Source organism: Pangasianodon hypophthalmus, chromosome 20, assembly GCF_027358585.1.
Source record: "Pangasianodon hypophthalmus isolate fPanHyp1 chromosome 20, fPanHyp1.pri, whole genome shotgun sequence".
Classification (NCBI taxonomy): Eukaryota; Metazoa; Chordata; class Actinopteri; order Siluriformes; family Pangasiidae; genus Pangasianodon; species Pangasianodon hypophthalmus.
The window spans coordinates 19718515-19740889 of NC_069729.1; the positions used below are offsets into that span (position 1 = coordinate 19718515).

At 40.0% G+C, this 22375-nt stretch overlaps 1 protein-coding gene across 13 annotated transcripts in view; it reads left to right on the forward strand.

Moving 5' to 3' along the window:
- Nucleotides 1-22375, forward strand: part of LOC113538092 (calmodulin-binding transcription activator 1-like) — a 226555-nt gene that overhangs the window by 189492 nt on the left and 14688 nt on the right. For 11 of the 13 annotated variants that reach the window (XM_053227050.1, XM_053227048.1, XM_034314130.2 and 8 more), the window contains 5 exons: nt 7044-7197; nt 11085-11225; nt 12400-14702; nt 15473-15599; nt 17356-17490. In XM_053227050.1, coding sequence (XP_053083025.1) covers nt 7044-7197; nt 11085-11225; nt 12400-14702; nt 15473-15599; nt 17356-17490 — 2860 coding nt within the window. The remainder of the gene's footprint in view (nt 1-7043; nt 7198-11084; nt 11226-12399; nt 14703-15472; nt 15600-17355; nt 17491-22375) is intronic. The other 2 variants (XM_034314137.2, XM_053227053.1) reach the window with 1 other exon arrangement.

A 22375-nucleotide genomic window follows, 5' to 3' on the forward strand; every position in this document is an offset into this window, starting at 1 on the left:
TGCTTCAGTTTATCGGAAGAAAACAGCCTGGCACCATAGTTATGATGAGTCCAGTGCCCAGCATCAGACATCTTCTGATGCAGGCTTCCCCCAAACCCCCATAATCATATTCATTAGGCTAATAAAGGCAGGAACCGAACCTTAGACAAGCACTCTTAGTCTGCGAAGTTTCATATGTACGTGGAGAAGGCGGTGCGACCGGGGAGTGTGTGTGCTGCCGGCTGACCCGCTGCTCTCTAATGGTGCAGGTAGGCAGGTGAAGATGGCCTACTTTATAGGTTTTAATGCAGTGCATCTTCACATGCCCATTTCGTTGTCCACGTACATAAAGCCCTCAGCGGGTGTGAGGGAAATTGCCCTTGAAATGTATGTGTGTGTGTATGTGTGTGTGGGGGTGTGTGTTAGTGCAGTGCCCTGGGCAGCGGCCTGCTTAATGATGGTCACACAATGCTATCTATCATCACACGCACTTTGCAGCCAGGCCAGCTATTAAACACAGCCTAGAGCATTGCATTGCACACACACACACACAGAGATACACATCGACACCCCCACACATAAGGATAGATATACATTTTGTATGAAGTGCAGCCATGCAGCTATTAAACAGCCCCAGGTCTCCTGCAAACACAGCACACACAGATAGAATAAATATGATAGAATAAAAAAAGCTTCGATCACCAGCCATGCCATGTGTGTTTATTTTTCAACACCAAAAATAAAGGTTTGCATGCAACCTATCTGAAGTATTTTCTATACGTTGAATATCAACATTCTGAAACAAGTATACGTTGTATATCAACATATGAAACATTCACTCGAATGCGCTGTATGTCAGGTATTTTAACTACGCCCACCTCTACCACTACTCTATTTTAATAAGATTGATATTCAGTGTATAGAAGGTGCTGCAGATACGTTGCATGCAAATATTTTTTTTTCCTGTGGGACTGGGTTGTTATTTTTCTTAGGACCTTGACAAGAGAGTTGTGTCATTTGCGTTCTCGTACGAGCACAATGAAACTTTTTTCTGTCAGCCTAGAAACGAAACATAAGTGACATGAACATCGTCTAAAGACCAGTTCACACTGAAACTTTTCTGATTTGAGAGGAGTAAGGAGTTTATCCTTTCCAGTTACTCAGTAAAATGACAGAAAGAGAGAGATAGAAGGAAAAGCTGGTGAGAAAATGACCCCCTGGGTGATCTGATCGTAAGTGGACTATGCTATTTACAGGAGTGAACAGGGTCCAATGTGTCTCAGAGACACACTGTGATCCGAACTCTTAAACCACCTTCAGAGACCGGGATGCATATGAGCACATAACATTTATAGTGTGAATATAAAAGCGTCTCAATGTGTCCAGGACAGCAATGAAGTAACGCCTAATCAGCTGCATCATTGTAACGCCCAATCGACTGCATCATTGCCCTAGCTGGAAAATATATAACCAGTGTGAGACTGTTTGGAAATCTCGTTGAATGGTAGAGTTCTCCACCACTAGGCTAATGGGTGAAAAGAGATGCCAGTGAGGATGCCTAGCGAAACCAGATGCCTGATCTCCATTTGGGCCGAGGACTCCCGAGACTCCAGTCTCCCATTCATTTACAAGTTTCGTTAGCAGACTGCACGATCGAAATATTTGAAACAGGCTGTACAGTTAAATGATAAAAGATTCATGGGTTTCTGCCTGAAAACAAATGTAGCATGAGACTGACATAATAAATGTGTGTGAAACCTTTCCTCCAGTGGAAATGATATATGAAATCCAATCACCACTGGTCACTGGAGACGCATTCAAAATGCCAGGTGTAAATGGCTATGTGTTTCAGCTGTCCACTTGTGATCGGATCACTCGGGCCGGATGTTAATACCAGGGCCTAAGCGTTAACAGGAAGCAACGTGCCTCACGGACGCTCCACAACCTTAAGTCAAACTATGAACCCTTAAACTGCACGACGTGTCATTCATTAATAAATTAAACATAATAATAGTTGACAAACCGCTCCACACTCCAGACCTTCACAATGGTCTGTCATGTGTTTTTCTTTACATAAGCACTTTGCTCTATAACTGCAAGCTGCACAGAGACAGTCACAGCATGTAGATTGTGGTTGTAAATAGAGTTCACAATATGTACAAAGTGAACGTGTATAGGAAAAATAATAGACACCTAGGCACTGACTGATGTACAATAACCTCGACAGGATGAAAATAGAAGGTTTAATGCAATACAGGGTGCATTATATATATATATTTATATATATATATATATATATATATATATATACCCTGTAGAGGTCTAGGCATAGTTTCTCATTTCACACACATCACACACGCACACATACACATGCACGCACACACAATATCATGATTGGATTTGGTCTGATGATTTTATTTTCATCATGAGCATGTATGTTCCTGACGTTCTCCAGAGCACACTGCATCCTGGCAGCATGTTACTCATTTCACTTTAGTGACAGCTCAGCTGTCAGCTCATCAAAAATACACACCGAGCAAACACCCTGAACAAACACACACACACACACACACACACACCCACACAAACACACACGTTCCAACCTAAAGCATAACAGGTTTATACACAATTTACACACTGCATATAATAGTGCACACAACATTAGAGAGAGAGAGACAGAGAGAGAGAGAGAGAGAGAGTAGAGAGAGACTGTCAGCAGCAGTGTTGGATGTAGTGCAGGTATAGAAGAGCTGGCAAAGTGACAGTCGACAGTCACACACACACACACACACACACACACACACACGATGCATGATATCCCCCTTTACACAAAACAGTAAACCAAATGTATACAAATCTAGAGAGAAAAAGAGAGGTTATTCCTCTCCAGTTAATTTATTGCCTTTGGCAAGATGAAATGTGTGTTTTTTTTTTAAATTGTTATGTATTGGAAATTGTGTGTGTGTGTGTGTGTGTGTGTGTGTGTGTGTGCGTGGGTGATTACAGAGACCTGTTGCCAAGCTACAGCAGCACCAACAGCATGCCGTAAGCAACAGCAGCTCTCCTACCGTGGGAAAAAATGGAGAGACAGCAAGATTGTTGGATTTTATGTTTATTTCTTTTTTTTAATAGACATTAATACAGAGCACCGACTGAGACTGAGGTCAAATATTTAGCAAAACCATATGTGCATTAGCTTTAAACCAAAACACATACACATACACACACACACACATCAGCAAACAGAGTGGAGCAAGGCCAGTATGAACAGCACACACACACCGCCTTGGCGACGTGGCTGTTCTACACGTGATGATTCAGTGAAATTTAAGCACGGTTGTGCAGACTGCTTACACTCTTTTGTGCTTTTGGAAATAAGTATGTTTTTATTCCTCATTTATCTTTAACCTCATTGGTACAGACCCTGGAGGCTTTAGTGGATATACGATGCATCCTGAGAAAATAGGCATTAAAAAATTTCTAATTTTGATATGAATTGCAGAAATAGATTAAACCATATTTATATTTATTAAAATATTTTACAATATTTTAAATTTCCCCTACATCACTATATTTTAATGTAGTATATTAGCATAACTTAAACTAACCCTGAGCATACCATTTTAATATCCCCTTTGGAATGAATGCTAAGGCACATTAACAACAAATTCTTAGCTAGCTAGATAACTTAACAAAGTAATTTCTAAAACTTAACAGCTAACTAATTTAACTAGCTAAATTATAAAACTTAACTAGCTTATTCACCAAAACTTATAACTCAACTTAGATTTGATGGTGAATTTTAAAGGTCATGATTTCATTTTTACGTGGGAGAAGGAGACGTCTCATCCTGTGTGATTCAGGTGGAGAAAAAAAAGAAAAGAAAAATCTCAGGATGTTTGAGATTTGCAACCAGTACTTTGAAGGTCAAAATGAAAAATTGTGTTTTGTTTCTTGGAAATTTATTCAATTAAGCATACAAGTGTTTGTTCTCAGTAATACTGCAGTATAAATCTTCCAAAAAAGTACTTAAGTACAATAACTGTGTACAATTATTCAAGTATTTTCCACTCCTGATTGTAATCTTATAATAGAAAATACTAGATAAATATAAGTATACTCAAGATAATTTCACTTTTAATTTCAGTGTGTGTGTGTCCCTGCGCTTCCTGTGGTATGTACTGATCTGGCCCTGAGACTAAACTAATACGTTTAGGGATTTTTATTTTTTAAACAAAAATATCATTTAATTCACTACTTCGCTCAAAGAAAAAAAAATACAAAGGTGGGCCTGACAACGTAACTCTTGCTGTAGGACTAGAAAATCTAGAATAAAATTGTCCAGCATTCTTCATGTTTGGAAAAAGGACAAAATGCAAATTTGAGCTTCAGCTGTAAGACAATCAAGCGAGAAAGTCTGTACGTGTAAATGTCAGCGGAGTTGTAATATAAAGCAGCTCATTTCTGAAACAAAGCTCAATATGTTGCTAGCAGGTAGTCTTGCTCTATAGTGTTTGTGTGTGTGCACAGTGATATAAATAAATCAGTAGAATAAAGCCTTATAGTTTCACATTGATGTGAAATAAAGCAATGAGAGTCTTCACACCCCAGCAATAAGCCCGTAGCATTCATGAAATTTATACCTCCATATTCATTAAACCATTGATTTCCTCTTCGTCATGGAGAACAGCACACATTCGCTTTTCCAAATCCGCAAATCCGTCTTCCTGCACGTACGTTTCCTCGCTCCGTCTGAAAGAAAAAAACGGCTCAAGGTCAAAACTCAATACCAACACCATGCACAATCCAATGCACCGTTTATATCTGTATGCTGACACACAGCTCAACTCGTCTCGCACCACCATTACTGTGGATCCATACAATCCATACGCCTTACACATGTACACATAATCACATCCAGTTCACACTAACGCACAGCCAATCACCTCCATGCTCATTTGTTACCTGTAAGGCAGGTCCAGTGGATAAAAAAAGGATTAATATGTACAGATGCAGCAATTTATGTTCCGGTTGTTTTACTTGTCAAGCACTTAAATCAGTACATAGAATAAACTGTGTGTTTAGCCTGCACAGAGGAAGAGAACACAATCCAATTTGGTTATTGTTTGAAATGGAGATGAAATCTTTTCTCAAACCCACTGCAGGTTTTGTGTGAACACTCTGAAATATTCATCTCCCTACCCCTCTCCAATCTAGCACCTGGCACTGCAAAATTAAAATGCTAATACGACCGTCAGACAGAAGGTACAAGAGGAAAAGTTGATTCTTGAGTCTTTCACAGAGACTTGGAGAACTTTCCTCCCGTGCGTAGGCTGTCGGAGGGAAATGAAAGTGTTAAGACAAAGAAGTTTTAGGTTGTTAAACGGCAGAGAACGTTCTGCACACGCCTCTTGTTGTGTTAAACCAGTTGATGATTAGATCTTAGGAAAGCGTGCAGCGGTGTAATAGAGCCATTACAGTGATTAGCTTGCTTAGTGAATGCAGGAGAATGAGACAGATGAAGCGATAGAGGGATGTTTTACTCCTCATAGGGGTTGTATATGTATAAATTTGTATTTGCCGCTAGGTGATAATTACACACTAGCAGGAGTGTACATTCTCAAAACCTCTCAAAGATATAAACGATTTTAAGATTCTCCTGCTTGTGCCTAAGGGAAGCCCTTTCAGTTATGAAGAAGTGGTTTTAACCTGACACAGCTTTCCTGAATTCTGGATTCTGATTGGTCAGAAGGTGCTGATTAATTTTCCAACAGCAGCTCTGACAATAGCACAGGTTTATTTTAATGCACTCGTTCTAACACATAAAATATACACAGGGACTTGTACGGCAGACACTCCACATTAAAAAAAAAAAAAAAAAAAAAAAAAAAAAGTTAAATAATTGCTGAAGGTGAAGTTTTCTGTGTGGAGACATTTATTTTACACTGATGGAAGATCATGGTAACACAACAAGCTCTGGTTTTTTTTGTATTATTAGCTTTAAAAAACACAGAAAAATTAGGCTGCTGGTGAGGGAATGACTGTTTATAGCTGCTATTTGTGATAATAAAAACTTGTTTTGTGGCCCTTTGCCAAAGATCTAGATCATACTCAAGCCTCTCTATCATGATCTACAAAGCTGACCATAAATGATTACTCTTGTCTTGTTTCATGTGAAATCCGGGAGCACTTCTTGCTGTTCCTTCTGTACAGTCGAGGCTGTTAGGTCTATCGTGTGAATAGGAGTCGATAGGCACATTTCCTTCGAGTCTTCTTGCATGTGAGGGAACTAGTTTGATTACTCATTTGAAAGGGATTGTAGCCAGATTGCTGTGGTCCCCAAAGCTATTCATATCCCCCTTCGTACAGTCGATGCAGCCCCAGGCCAGCTTAATGTGCTCTAAGCAATACCTATTACTCATACGCTGTCAATTTAGGTAATTTATTGCCGTAATTCTGCCCTCATATGAATTGTGGCAGTTCAGAGTTTGTAAATACTTTGAAGTTAATTGAGGGCATCAGTTCCTGGGAGAGTGAGCAAGGTGTGTGCGAGAGATTGTGCATGCTTTGCCAATTAGCATCTCTCCCACCTCCTGCTTCCAATCTCAAAACAACTTGCAGCATTTAGAGCTTTTACTTCCCAAAGCTTGTTCCAGACTCTTTACCGGAACGGCGTGCATGTTTGCAGAGATGTCATCGAGTGGGTTAATTTCACTTCCTGCTGATGCGCACTTTGTGTCAGACGAGCTCCGAGCAGCTTTTCTATAAAGACACGATGTTTTATTCAAGTCTTCCAACTCCTTCAATCGACCGATGAGATTTTTTCACACTCTCTATTAAGTAACAACCTTGACCTATCGTTGTCGTCTTTCCATTTCAATTTCCATTTGCTTTTGTCTTCTTTGACTGCCTCCTCCTCCTCTGCCTCTTTCCCCTCTCGTTATGTTCGCTCTTTCATCTCATCAGAGAACCATTCTCTCTGTCTCTCTGCTTCCCTCTCTCTTTTTTCACTCATGTTCACGTCCCTCTCTCTCTCTCTCTCTCTCTTTCTCTCTCCACCCCAGAACCCAGACATCGTTCTGGTCCACTACCTTAACGTTCCGGCCATAGAGGATTGTGGGAAGCCATGCGGTCCAATCCTGTGCTCCATCAACACAGACAAGAAGGAGTGGGCCAAATGGACCAAGGAGGAGCTCATCAGCCAGCTCAAGCCCATGTGTGAGTATTTATGATATCTTAGAGGATGTAAATATCCCCATGTTCAGCCCGTTCTTATTCCTCCACTCTTCATTAAGATCTAAAAAAAAAATAAACTGCATCAGTTTCATCGCAATTATAATACACATTTAAAGCCATCCATTCAGCTGGAATGAATATTAAGCTTGTAAATCATACATATCAGGGTATAGATGTGAGGTTTTTTTCCCGGCAGTCCATCACGTCTCCCAAATTGGAGACAGCAAGTTGCCAAAAGCCTGACAAACTGAAGATCACTCCTGAGTAGTTCTGACAACGCTCCCGGAGCCCGCTGTGCGTATGACCTTATATAAGCCCATACAGAGGATCGACTCACTCAGTGCATTGACAGGTAGCTGTCATTTTCACTATAAAGCCTCAAAGAGAAGGACACTCTTGTACCAAGATAAAAACTTTTAAAAGTCAGACCACGACTTGTCTCGTGCTGATTTCTCGGCCGCTTCATTACGCAGTCTGTAAAAGCGTCTGTATATTTGAGTGACTTTTAAATCTCAACACACTTCACTGCGTCATTAACTTCATGATGTGATGTGGCAATGAGGAAAGGGCAAGCAAACACCACTCACATCCAAATCTCTTTGACTGACCTTCTGGCACAAATGAGCCCTCCATGCTGCAACATTGCCATCTAGTGCTGAAATAGCAGTATTGCAAACCTTTTTTTTTTTTTTTTTTCGCAGACTCAGGCAAAAACAGAGGATCTGCTGACTCTTCTCCCTTCACTCCCCAAGTCATGAATTTTAAATGAGTCGGTTATGCACTAGATTCTCAGGTTAAACGCCCCCACCCCACCCACCCACCCCCCCGGCCTGGTACTTATTTGGTTAGCACACGTTTGCTCGCTTTACAATTTAAACTTCTTTAGTATCTATTGATGGGTAGTCATGTCTGTTTTTCGCTCCAGCAGATTAAAAAGGATGCTCGTAATTGATGAGGTGCACGCCTGTGCTGTGGAATTCAGATTAAGGAGCAGACGCGATAGCTTTATAGCTTTTGCTCCGTGTTAGCTCTTGTTCCGCTCCACTACCAATCCCATCACGGCACACTCAGCACATGAACAGCATGGCTACACTCTGATACTGGAGAAAAATAAGAAACCACGTTACGCAGAGCTGTAGGAGCCGTTCAGCAGACGCCGTCACCCTCTCCTCATGTTCACTAGATGTGATGCTGGCATAGAATATGGCCCAGTACAAACAAAGAAGATGAAAAAAAAAGATTTATGAGCATAGTTTATAAACCTATAATATGTAAGGAATAAAACAATGCTGATAAAGGAAAATAATCAAGCAGAGCTACTGCACCACCTCAAAGCTGACTAATTTCCTATGACAGAACATGTCGTACTGTTTTAACCATTTATAGTTACATTTAATGTCATGGAACATCCACATAACAGGTTAGTTCCTGTTCTCACTGAGGTTATAGCAGCTATAAACAGTCGTTCCCTCACCAGCCTCTCTTTTTCCTCTCTCGTGAAGGTAGAAGACAAAACAAAAAACACAGCTTGTAACACTACCGAGAAACCGCAAAGAGTAAACTCCTCAGTCCAAAAATATTATAGCTTTACCTCTGACTGTTACAAAGCACTGACACTGGACTTGCAGCTGCACTACTGTCAGAGCTGATCTTAGAGCAAATTAATCAACACATTCTGACCAATCAGACTCCAGAGTTCAACAAGCGCCATGGAATAAAATGTGTTATTATATGATATATATTGTATTATATATTGTGTCTGAGAGAAGACTAATAACAAGTGTAGCTATAACAAAGTGAAACGTAATAATTTCTTAATGCCTTTTTGAAAGCATGACAAATCATTCTGAGCACTACACAAAGAAGAGTTGATTTTTGCTGCTGCTAAATGGGTGTTAGGATGACAGGTGGTAGTGGTGTGTGTTCTTTGCATGAGATTTTGAACCATCATGTGTGTTTTAGGACATTAAGTAGTTTTGTTGTGTGATGATAAAGCCTGGCTGGAACTCCTGTATCTGTGTATAGTATATCCTTGTGCTGAGAGATTCTTAAATGTTGTGGGGGTTTTGTGGTTTTTCCTCATGCCAAGACTTTTTCCATCATAAAAAAATGGATAAATATTAATCAGAGCATTTTAAGATCATTCCCATGAATATAAAGGTTTTGTTTTTTAGATTATCATTATCAACACAGGCAACTTTTCCTTACAAAAATATGGTGTTCTGTTTTTACTGTTTTTGGTGTTTTTTTTGGTGTTTTTTGTTCTGTTATTAAAACCTAGTGATAAGAGTGCTACGTACACATTGCATAAACTACATGTGACATTATGAAGAGACTACAGTGTGACTGTGTTTGAACTGAAATTCTTTGATAAAATAGGTTGAAGGACGCATCCTGTGACTTCAGTGTTATAAAGTTCTGTCAAGGCATACCGGCTTTGACTTACTGAGAAAAACTCTTGTCAATGGTTGTGTAATTGAAACGGCATTTGGTTTATATCAGGATATTTTTGATTAATGATTCCTCACCAATTTAAAGTAATAAATAACACATAATTACATAACAAAAAAAATTAACACCTCATTTTATCAACATGTTCGATAAAATTTTTTTAAATCTGTCATAAATGACATTTGTGATTATACACAGCTTCAGGTCACACACAGGTGGACTTAACTAGCCTTCCTTGTTTTCTTTCATGGATAATTTAGATAGGTAACACTGTAAGAACGATATAGATGACAGACTAATACTAAAGTCATGTTTGTGTTAAACTCACATACACCAATTTGTGACACTGTTCATTCAGGATCATGATTGGTTGACTGTAATAAAACTCTATAATAGCAAGTTTATACTCAGTTTATACTCAGCATAGCACTTTTTTAATATCACACCAAAAAACTAAAATAGATTGAAAACACCAAATAAGTGTAAACATATTTAACCAAAATGCCAGAGAGAACCTTCTAATACTAAAGTCACAATAAATACTGTTTCTGTTACTGTTAAAATGTTTATTAAGTACCAGTAAATAATAGAGAATTCATCGATCTGATAACCAGGATCAGTATCAAGTTTAAAAATATTTTAAAAAGAATAAATTCGATCCGGTTATGTAACTAATGGAAAAGACCGGAATTGCACTTGGAAAAGTTTTTTTTTTTTAACTGGAAATTTTGCATATAAAGAGACGTGTTTGGGGTTTTTTTTTTGTTTGTTTGTTCGTTTGTTTGTTTGTTTTTGTTAGGAGTGATTTTTGTTAAATTTATACTTTCTACTTTATTATATCTATTATATTTGCAATGATATAAAAAAAAAGTAAATTTCTGTGAAATAGTTTAAGGATAAAAAAGCTGCGGTTTTGGTAAGTCGTGTTTATAGTTATGTATTTTTTCCTCTATTTTTTAAGTACTTCAGGTGTTTATGCTTTTAGAGCTTAGTACTTTTAGAATATCGAATGGGTATGGATATCGAATGGGTACGGATATCGGCTGATGATCTGATGAAGTTTTTGGTATCAGTATCAGAAAAATTGTATTGTGGGAAAAAATGGTATTATAAAAAATAATCTAAATAGCAGTGGGAATAGTCAGTACTCGGTCATGTTGATTATGTTTGATTAGATTTTCTTTCTGTAAAGAGAGTTAAGATATTTTAAGATATTTACAGAGTTATAGCTTAGCTCATCAATCACGCAGGCACATCCCTCGGCCATGTCGGTACTCCATGTGATCAGGGAGCATGAGGCTGTCTCTCCCTTGCAGTGCCAGTAGAGGGAGCTGGTGAGGTGGTGGGTGCCGATGTGCCGCCCGCTGGTCTGTGTGGCTGTCTGGCTGACGTCTCTGTCTCCTCCTCTCTTCCGGCAGTTCATGGCATCAAGTGGACTTGCAGCAACGGGAACAGCAGCACCGGCTTCTCGGCTGAGCAGCTGGTGCAGCAGATCCTGGACAGCCACCAGACCAAGCCACCTCCCCGGACTCACAACTGCCTCTGCACGGGGACGCTGGGTAAGGGAATGCCGGGCGGAGGAAGGACGGGGAAGGCATGATTGCAAAGATTTATACTGGGCTTAACAGAGAAATTATGTAACATTTTAAAATAATGTCAAAAGTAGAAGATGATCTTATTCAGTTTTAATCAAATGAAGGATGTAGAGCGATGTAAAGAATGGACAAAACATCAAAAACAAGCATTGGGATGCAGACAGAATATATTTTATTACTGTCTGAAGGGGATTGTTTCTGAGGTGAATAAATGGGAGGGTGTTTTCTCTGTGCATGCTGAATCCACCCTAAAGCTTCTTTCAGCACTGAATTTCCCAGAAGTTACATCATATTGCTATACGGCGTTTAAATAAATATCATGAAGATGAGAATTTGTTGGTTCACTGTTCAGACTAGCTTTGTATTATCTGTTTAATGTTTGTCATATGGAGTATATGATGAGTATAAAATAATTTTCAAGAAAACCTAGATGATCCCAAGATGATTTTTCTAAAATAATTATGTTTATTATGAGCTCATAACTTGCACTTAAATGAAACTTATTAACAAATTGTTCAAGTTATGAAGTCCTTAAATGACCTATTTTAACAGGATGTAAAACACAAATCAAGATTCAGGGTTATTTTATATGAAAGACACATAATATTGAATTTCATGCATAATAAATATTGAGAGTCTATATATTTAAATTTTATTGCTTGCATCTATTGTATTTGTTGCTATGCAACAATGCAACTGAAATCTAGTTTTGTGTCTGTGCAGTATAGATATTTGTCACTAGATGGCAGCCTTGTTGTACATATGAAATTATTCTTCTCATCCCATTGCAAGGAGGGAAAATATACTGGTTAAATATGCATTTATACAGGTGAAAATTATATGCCCTAGTAATAAACAACAAATTGCATTATAGGTCTAAATTGACTTGAGTTGTCTTCACCTTTCATCACTATTCTCAATGAAAATATAGTTTATGCTGGACCATTTCTAGATATAAGCAGTCGCTTAGGGCCCCCAAGCCACCTGAAAGCTCCATAAGAATGCAGGGTATATAATGTAGGATATTGCTTAAGACCCTCAAAGATTCAGCCCTGGTATATGTATTGTTATATAAAACAAAAAACTCATGCAGATTCTTACCACTGTGTCTGTTCCTGTGTGCTCCAAATGTCCGCAGGTGCTGGTAGTAGTCTGCATCATAAGTGTAACAGTGCCAAACACCGCATCATCTCCCCGAAGGTCGACCCACGCTCTGGAGGTGCATACAGCAGCACTCACTCTGAAGTCCAGAACAGTGATGTGTCTGAGGGCAAGACCGAGCACACCCATGGAGCAGGCAAAAACGGCAGGGCAACGGGCGATGGACCGGGTGGATCAACTGCACGAGAAAAGAGGAACAGCAAAGGACCGAAACCGGCTCTACTTCATCAGAACAGTATGGAGGTGTCCTCCACCAACCAGGTTGAGGTGCCAGACACTACCCAGAGCTCTCCTGTCTCCATTAGCAGCGGGCTAAACTCTGATCCAGACATGGCCGATAGCCCAGTGGTGACAGGTATGAGTCATGTGGCCTCCGTCATGAGCAGCCTCTCCCAGTCCGCCACTGTCTTCATGTCAGAGGTCACCGGTGATCCCGTCTACAGCATGTCTCCCACTGGAGATCCCAGTGCTCATCTCCTAGGCCCTGACACAGCCTCAAGCAGCTTGGTGCTGGCAGTTGCTGCTGACAGTCACAAATTTGCTTTTCCTGGGGCTGTGGGTGTGGGTTTAGGAGATGTAGGGTCTACAGAGAGGTTGGCTATGCTTTCTGCAGCTAGTATGTCAGAAGAGCTTGTCCTTTCTAGCAGCCTGGAGTCTGGGAGCATCAAGCTGCCTGAAACCACCATGAACTTTGACCCAGACTGCTTCCTCAACAACCCCAAGCAGGGCCAGACATATGGAGGAAATGGGCTAAAGACAGAGGTCAGCAATGCAAGCAGTTGTAGCAACGGAGGAGTCCGCTGTTCACCTCCTCTCGCCGACAATGGTTATGGCTTCAACGCTTCACTGGTCAAGAATATAAAGACGGAGGACACGTCATTTGAGCAGCAGCTGGCCAAAGAAGGTGGTTACCAGGTCGGAGAGGTGGTCAGTGGTGCAGGTAGCCTGTCCAACTCCTCCGGGAGTGGCTCTACCCAGAGTTCCCTAGCTCTGACACCAACTAGCTCATTGCTCCCGTCTGGGGGTGGCCTAAGCCCTAGCACCACACTGGAGCAGATGGATTTCAGCGCCATTGATGCCAAGCAGGACTTCTCTTCTACCATGATGTCTGCTACAAACTATGGTCAAGCTATACCCAGCCCTCAGCTGGCCCACCAGAGCCACTCTCCCAGCTTCTTCCTGCAGGGCTCACCCCAGTCCACTCAGACACAAACCCACCAGAACACAAGCACTTCTGCTCAGACCTCACACGACTCCACTGCTTTCATGGGTATGTCCGTAGTCAAGACTGATTCAACAGGCACCAATGGGCATCACCACCACCACCGCCATGCTCATCAAGGCCAGCACACTGCGTCCAACTGCAACGGCAGCTCTCCAGCTGAGAGTAATGGTCAAGGTGGCACTCTGCACCTTCTGCAGTACCAAAACCGCTTTGCAGGTGCCAGCAAAGAACACGAGGAGGTTGGAAGTCTGGAACAACCAACCAACTCAGAAGGACGGGACACAGGTGGGCAAGAAAAGGAGACAGAAGACTTGCTGAAGGCAGGAGATCACCTGCAACACTGTGTGGGAAATGGGGCAGACGGCAATGGAGCTACAGAGCACTACCTCCAACAACCAGAGAGCACCACCTTGGGAGCAGGAGGAGCTGGAGGAACAGGAACAGGTACTAATAGTGGAACCCTGTGTAACGGCACCGATGGCAGTAGGGCAACTGGCAGTCCACATCAGCAGCTCCAGCCTCTCCTACAGGGAGCAGGGCTTGTCCAGGGGCTTTTTAACAACATGGCAGCCCACCAGGCTCTGGCCACAAATGGAGCCAATGGAGGAGGATCCATGGAGATCAGCCTAGATCACTTTGACGTCTCCTTTGGGAATCAGTTTTCAGACCTCATCAACGATTTCATTTCAGTAGAAGGAGGAAACAGCGCAGCAATCGGGGGACAAACGGGCAACACACTCTACAGCCATCAGATAATTGCCCACTCAGGCACAGAAGGGCAAGTGTCATCTGGAGCAACCACCCAACAGGTTGCTGAAGAAGGACCCACCCATGGAGCTGCAGGGTACAACTCTGCAGAACTCTGCCTTCAGCCGTGTTGCAGCCCCCAGTCGGCCCAGCCCGGGGCATTAGGAACAGACACTGGGCAGTTGGCATACATGCAAGTAGAGGAGGTAGTGTCTGCAGCTGTGGCTCATGGGACCATGGGGATGCTTCAGAACACTGGGGGACTGTTTGTGGTGACAGACTATTCACCAGAGTGGTCTTACCCAGAGGTGAGTAAGTCACCGTGTCTGTGGGGTTTGTTGTTTAATGTTTGTGGTGCGTATGGTTTGTGGTTTGTGGCGACATGGTGACATGGGGGGGTAACATTGCCACCTCACAGCTCCATAGTCCCTGGTTCGACTCTGAGCTTGAGTTAATCACTGTGCAGAGTTTCACATGTTCTCCCTGTGTCTGTGTGGGTCCCTTCGGTTTTTCCGGTTTCCCTCCCAACTCTAAAAAACATGCCAAGATTGATTAAAATTGCCTCAAGATGTAAATGTGTGAATGGTTCCCTGAGGTGTATTCTCACATCAATCCCAATGTTCCCAGGATAGGCTGTGGCATACTGCGAGCATGACCATATAGGAGTTACTGAAAACGAATGTGTTAATATTTGTTGTGCACATGAAGTATGTACTGGTTGCCAGATTGCTGTGGATGATTTTCATGTAGTTGTGTTGAACAACAACCACAAGGTGGCAGCACTTATACAGAAATCATTAAAATGAGACAAAGAAATACTAGTTTTTCCCCTAGTTTACCTCAGCTGGAAATCATACCAGCAATGTCATGGGGCAAAGGGGCGTTATATAGATTAATACACACAGAAGCATAAAACATCCAGACAAAATCCCTAGTAAGTAATTTCAAACTCCACTTACACTTTATATGATTCAGACATGTTAATTACTAATTGCTCTGTGTTTGTCCTGCCCTATCACTCTGGACATTGTGATGTAAACAGTGGATGGAGAGTAAGAAGTGTGTTTGGATGTTGTAGGGTGGAGTGAAGGTTTTAATCACAGGACCATGGCAGGAGGCCAGCAGTGACTACACTTGCCTGTTTGATCAGATCACGGTTCCTGCCTCGCTCATTCAGCCTGGAGTGCTGAGATGTTACTGCCCAGGTAGGAATTCAGACAGAATATGCATGCATGGAACTACAACCTTGAGCCATTCTGTATTCAAGTACAAAGCATATTTTCGCAGTGGGTATTGATTTTTAAAAGTATTTTATAAGTAAAATCGGAAATTATTTTTCCTTTATGTTCAAAAAGATGGGGTTTTTGTCATAGCTAGCTAGCAAGGTGTTTTCAAATGTTATTAGGTTGTTCTGGAAAAGTCCTAAAAATCTATTTTATACAAAGAGGACAGCTAAAGGTACCCTGGTACAGGTGGTACAGTGACTGGTACCTGACATGAATCTGTATAGCCTGCATACTGATGTTATAGCATATTTTACAGAACAGTATAATTAAATATTAAAGTAAGCCCCATATATGCTGGCATTTTAGGGCTGTTTAAAAAATAAAACTACAAGAATAGAATAGTCAAGAATAGTCATTATGTTTTGAGAAAAAAAGTCATAATACAGTATGTGACCAAACCTTTGTGGACACCTGACCAATGCACCCATATGTGGTTCTTCCCAAAACTGTTGCTGCAAAGTTGGAAGCACAAAATTGTATAGAATGTGTTTGTACGCTGTAGAATTACAATTTTTCTTTCACTGGAACTAAGAGGCCCAACCCTGTTCCCGCATGACAATACCCCTGTGCACAAAGCAAGCTCCATAAAGACGTGGTATGTTAAAGTTGGAGTGGAAGAACTCGAGTGTCCTGCACAGAGCCCTGACCTCAACCCCACTGAACACCTTTGGGATGAACTGGAACACCGACTGAACCCCGGACCTCCTCGACATCCCAACATCAGCGCCTGACCTCACTAATGCTCTTGTAGCTGAATGAACACAAATCCCCACAGCCACGCTCCAAAAGAATGGAGCTCATTATAGCAGCAAAGGGGAATAAATCTGGAACAGGATGTTCAACAATTGTGACACATGAGTGTGATTGGTCAGGTGTCCACATACTTTTGGCCATATAGTGTATATTGAAGGGAAAAAAGGTATAATCTGGTCTTATGAGAAAACAGCTGTAATATGTCTAGAATAAAGTCATAGTATTTTGAGAAAAAAAAAGTCATAATGCATTTAGACACTCAGTACAAAAAAGTCATGCTGCACTCTTTACAGCAATCGTGTCCCCAATGCGCCATGAGATATGGACTCTCCCGTAAGGCTTAAGTTTACCGTACAAGTCCATATGTAATAACGCTTTGGGGGCTCGACACTGAGCATACCAGAGTTCCGCTCATTCAGGATTGTCTCCTGTGAAACTACACACCCTGTTTGAATGTTATGCAGCAAACATTCATAGCCTTGAAGGTGAACATAACCTGCGATTTCTTCTTCAACAAAAGAGACAATAATTTCACCAAATTATCAACGTTCCTCATTTTAACACACGAATGTTGCTCTGGTGGTGCCATTAATCATAGTATTATGACTTTATTCTCGAAATACTGCAACTTTTTCTCATAATATTATGACCTTTTTCTCAGAATATTACCATTTTATTCTCGAAATATTGCAACTTTTTTTTTTTTTCAAAATCTTGTATTGTTATTTTTCAAAAAGTTGTCCTAAAGAGGTTCGCTTTATGGGGTTAGGCATTTCCTTCTCTATAAGGAATATACTGTAGTAATGTACATGGAATAAGGTATGTGGCATAAATATTGTTTGCCAGCACTGCAACTCCTTACAGACGCAAGCAGTAGATTATGAATCAAAGCGGTAAACAGAGCGTGTGTTTCCTCCTGTAGCTCACGACACAGGCCTGGTGACCCTTCAGGTGGCAGCCAGCAGTCAGATCATCTCCAACTCGGTGGTGTTTGAATATAAAGCTCGTGCTCTCCCTGCCCTGCCCACCTCTCAGCACGACTGGCTCTCCCTGGACGGTAGGTCACCTCGTTCCTTTCATACGCTCTTAACTGAGGCGCTGCTTTTCACACAGGGATTAATTCACAAAATGTCTTGGTACAATTAATTGGTCAGTGTTTCTTATTTCCGAACTTGGATCCCTGCATTGCTGCTTTTAGTGTCATCCGTTTTAAATACATCCATTTGTAACTCATGAAAGGCTATAATTATTGTTATGTCATGTTTTTTAATGATCGTTGCTGTTTTCTGCCTTATGCTCATGAGTGAGTAGCTGCTGCGTTTAATAAGCAAACATTTAAAAGTGTGTGTGTGTGTGTGTGTGTGTGTGTGTGTGTTTGTGTGTGATTACTGTATATGCCGGCTTTTGTGAAAATATATTAATAGGACTGGTTTATATTTACATATTTTTGAATATGTTTGGTCAGAAGGTGTTGATTAATTTTCAATAGCAGCAGCTCTGACAGTAGCGCAGCTGCAAATCACAGGTTTATATTAATACACTCAGGGTTTTAATCCTTTTTTTAAACTAACAAGTTGTATACTGGACGATCCACATACTCTAAGCCTAATAATAAACAGATTGTGTCGTTAACAAAGAAAAATGTGTAAGTGTTAATATAGTGATGTTTTAACATTTATAGAAGGAGTCCCCAGTGTCAGTGCTTTGTAACAGTCAGAGGTAAAGCTGTAACTTTACCTTTTCTGACCTCTTCAGAACAGAGGATTTTACGCTTTTTGCATTTTCTTGGTAACATGACAAACTGCGTTTTTAGCTGTTTATACTGTAGCTACTGTAACGTGAGTGGACTTTTCACCCCATTAAATATAACTATAAACAGATAAAAAAAAATTCTCCTTTTGTTAATAAAAAATGTACTGCTTGGCAAACTGCTGTGCTATAAGAGGAATAAAACACTACTACACACCCCCAATTGTTTTATTCCTTATGTACAAGTAGACATTGTGGATTGGTGTTTAGGCGCTGATACAGGATTTTAAATGTATATCCATTTTTTTTTTTTACACAGAGTACAAGATCCACGTGAGTTCTTGGAAAATATTTCAACAGCAAATACATGTATGTTGCTTTATCAACAGTGCGGTGATATCTGTTGCAGCAAGATCATTTAAGATAATTCATTTTTTAAAAATAAATAGTGAACACCTTTGAAATTTAGGACTGTTATTCAGCAGGTGTAGGATCAAATCATACCACATATTTGACTCATACTGAAAATCTGTGGAAGGTGTGTAAGATTAGGAATTTCGGGAGCAGTGTTAGATTTTTTTCTACACCCAACATTTCTGATTGATCATAACTTAATTATAAAGCCCTTTTGGATTTTAAATGTGTGTTAGAAGTAGTTAACACTAGCAACATTGGGAAACATCATGGGCTAAACAGATGTGTGTATGTGTTTTTGTCTTTCAATCCTTGACCTGATTAATGGTTTTGTTAATATTAGTGGGTCTGCTGTAACATATGCGTGATTTAGAAGAAGAAAGAACACCTTTCTGTTCCAGATGTATAATAATAATTAGCTATATAATGGTTACTCCGTAAGCCTTTGAGAATAAAATGCATTCCTAAGTGGAACATTAACATTCATGCCTGAGGCGTGAGTGGGACCGTGTCCCTCGTTTCTCCTGTATTCCATCCATTCTTACAAGGTACAGATGTGCCCAACACAAGTGTGTGTGCAGTAGAGGAGGTGGTGAGGCTTGGTAAAGCACACAGTGACAGGATGGTGCTATGAGCAAAGCTGCAATGCAGGGGCCCGTAGCAGAGCCACGTGTCTGAGTGATGGTCAGGTAACACTGGCAAAGGTGCTCTCCTATTCACGATTCATGATAAGAGAGGTGTCTGTGTGTGTGTGTGTGTAAGGCCAGCTGGATACACAAGCAAAGCAAAGCTGCCATGAGACACAGTGATAAGATAAGGTATGTGAAGTGCTGGTTAGGTGACTGGTCTACGCAACTAACCAAAAATGATTGGGTTTAAAAGCTAGCAAGTATAGCTGTCAATTTCACATGGAGAACAAAGCTAAAGCTTATCTTATCTTGCTAGGGGTTTAAAAAAACTCAGACAATAATGCCTGTAACGTTACATATGAAGGCAGTCCTGAAAATTACACAAATTTGTTGTTTATTAACAGAACTAGTTGTTGCAGTGATCACTTTGTCTTTTATGAAGATTGTTGTTAATAGATAGCGTGAGTAAATATCATACAGCATCGTGAAGGCAGCTTTACAAAGGATATGATTTTTGTCATTTTTACTGAGCTATGTCATCCTTTTGCATCATCCATCGGTCCAGGCCTGGGTCTGCATAACTTCTGTGTTAGCAGATTGGTTGTTAGTGCGATTTTAAAAAACTCTGATTGTGTACAGTTTGACTGGAGAAATTTTTAGTTAGGGACTACTGAAGATCTGCTTCAAAAACAAGTTCCACACTGTCAGTCACATCTAAAGATTCCATCTGTTCTTGATTTATTTTTGTTTCCTTCATTTGCTTAGACAAAACTGACTTAAATACACTCTTAGAAAAATCACAGACTCACATGTCTATGCTTCATGGACCCCACTTTGAGAACCGCTGGTATCAGCTCGCCTTTCTACATGCTGCGTAATCGCGGGCCAGCGTGCACACTGCCCTTTTTAGATACATAGAGTTATTATTGCACCTAGTGGTCAAACATGGGAACTGCAACAAGTGCTAATAGAGGCCCATAGGGGCAGGAATCAGCTTGCCCCATGCTTGGGGGAGGAGCAGCAGACAGGATCGTTAAAGACAGGGCTGCCAGATTGGGATAGGTCACCACGAGCTTGTTTTATAGCAAATGGAATTAAATATAATGAATTTTCACAAAAAAAGGCAAACCTGCAGTGCAGTGCAGATAGTGATGTACAGAATCTTTTCTGTTGTGTGATATATTGCAGAGAATGGGAGAAGGAAAGGGGGATTATAGAGTGGATAATGTCTGTACGTTAAAAATACATGTGAAATTCCTGTTTGCCCACACAAACAAGTATTTCACATGATTTTTGTTTTTCAACTAGCTTTAGGTCATTCGTGTGTGTTTGGGATTGTAATGGGGCTGGAAATTTTTCTGAAACCTGTAAACCCTGGTTAATGATATCACCTCGAAAACAGCTGAACAAATGTACGTCTAAAACCGCTCAAAACAAGCTGCTAGAATGCACACCGGATAACTGTATGTTGTTGATTCTCAACTGCCTCTTACAGAGTTACTCTGAATATACACTAGATTGTAGATATAGCATAGGTCAAGTGTCGTAGCCTCTCCACTTCCTTTAGCCGGAGGCTTATTAATGGCATCCTGCCTCACTGAAGCCTACAGTCACAAGCTGCTCCTGAGTGGTACTGCATACGCGAATTGGCTGGATGAGAGAAGAGACTTTTATGCTTTGTAATGAGTACTTTAAAGTTTTAAATAAAAATGTAAGGAGTAAAAAGTATGGTTTTTACCCTTAGAAATAGAGTGAAGTAATAGTACAAGTATTCCATTTCAGTAATACTCAAGTAAAGTGTAAAAACGGCAAAATAATACTTAAGTATAGTAACAAAGTACTCATGTATTTTTCACCACTGGTCATTAATTATCATAGATTCCACCTGTTCTCAATTCTTATATATACTCATACCGAGAAACGACCATCACAGCATCGTGGTCAGATGGATATACAATATGATACAATAATCATATTTTTCATGAGAAACTAATACTAAATTACTTTCAGAAAATAATTTATGCATACTAATGCCTATGAACTTTATCAACAGGTAACTTTTTTTATTATTATTGCTATTCGCACTACACAGAAAAAGTGTAGTTGACTAGCTAGCTAGTCTATTCATGTAATATTCTTAAGACAATGCCTGAGTTTCTAAACCTATAGACATTTTTAATGTACAGTAGTGCACATGTAAAAAAAAAAAATTATGCAAAGTAAAGATGCCTTCAAAAATAATGAAAAAAAAATGTAATGTCTTCTACATTAAAAAAAAAATTTATAAAGAGCAGAAAACTATATATAACTAAGTCAGGAAATTAGCTGGTAAGTATTTCTAAGCATCTTGAATCTATCACAGTTCTGAAATGAAAAAAAAAAATTCAGTGGTAGTTTATGTAAATATGCAGCTGAAATTTAAATGCATATTTTATTACTTTACTGGCTTAAATTTTTCAGTTGCTCAAAAAGCAAGAAGAAAGAAGTAACGTTTAGTTGAACCGATTGCATACTAATGTAGGGGTGTGTTTTTTGAATTCGATTTGCATATGTGTGTTTGCTGAACTTTAAACTGATTTCATTTTAAGCGTTATGGATGGGTTGTTTTCAGTGTTTGTTTTGTGGTGGCTTTGCATGTGCCCACTGGAGAGCTGTTTCTGTTTGCAACGATTTAACGTGTTAGTGGCCAGTAAGTAGTAATGTTTAATGATTTGTGAAATCATTTGAGCTCTCTTGCATGAAATAAATAAGTACAATTACCTTAAAACAAAGGAACAAACGTTTGATTTACTTGTTTATTTGCAATAGTTAACCAATAGTTAACTATTTAACTAAAGTTTGAGTAAAATTTACTAATAAAAAAAGAAAACTGTTAGTTAAATTTGCTGTTTTTATGAGAATAATTCTTGGTGCCATGTAAACATTACTTAAAATATACATAGTTAAATTTACTAAGACCTTAAGTGTGGAAATGTATGTCTTCAGTGTCGAGACTATGTGACTGTCAAACTTGCATTTATTTAACGTTTGGAAATCTTTTTTTTTTTTTTTTTTTTTTTTTTAATTTTCTGACCCAAAAAAGCAGAAGTCATAAAATAATCATCTAAGACAAAATGAGTAGTTTTTTCATGGGGTGACTAAGACATTTGC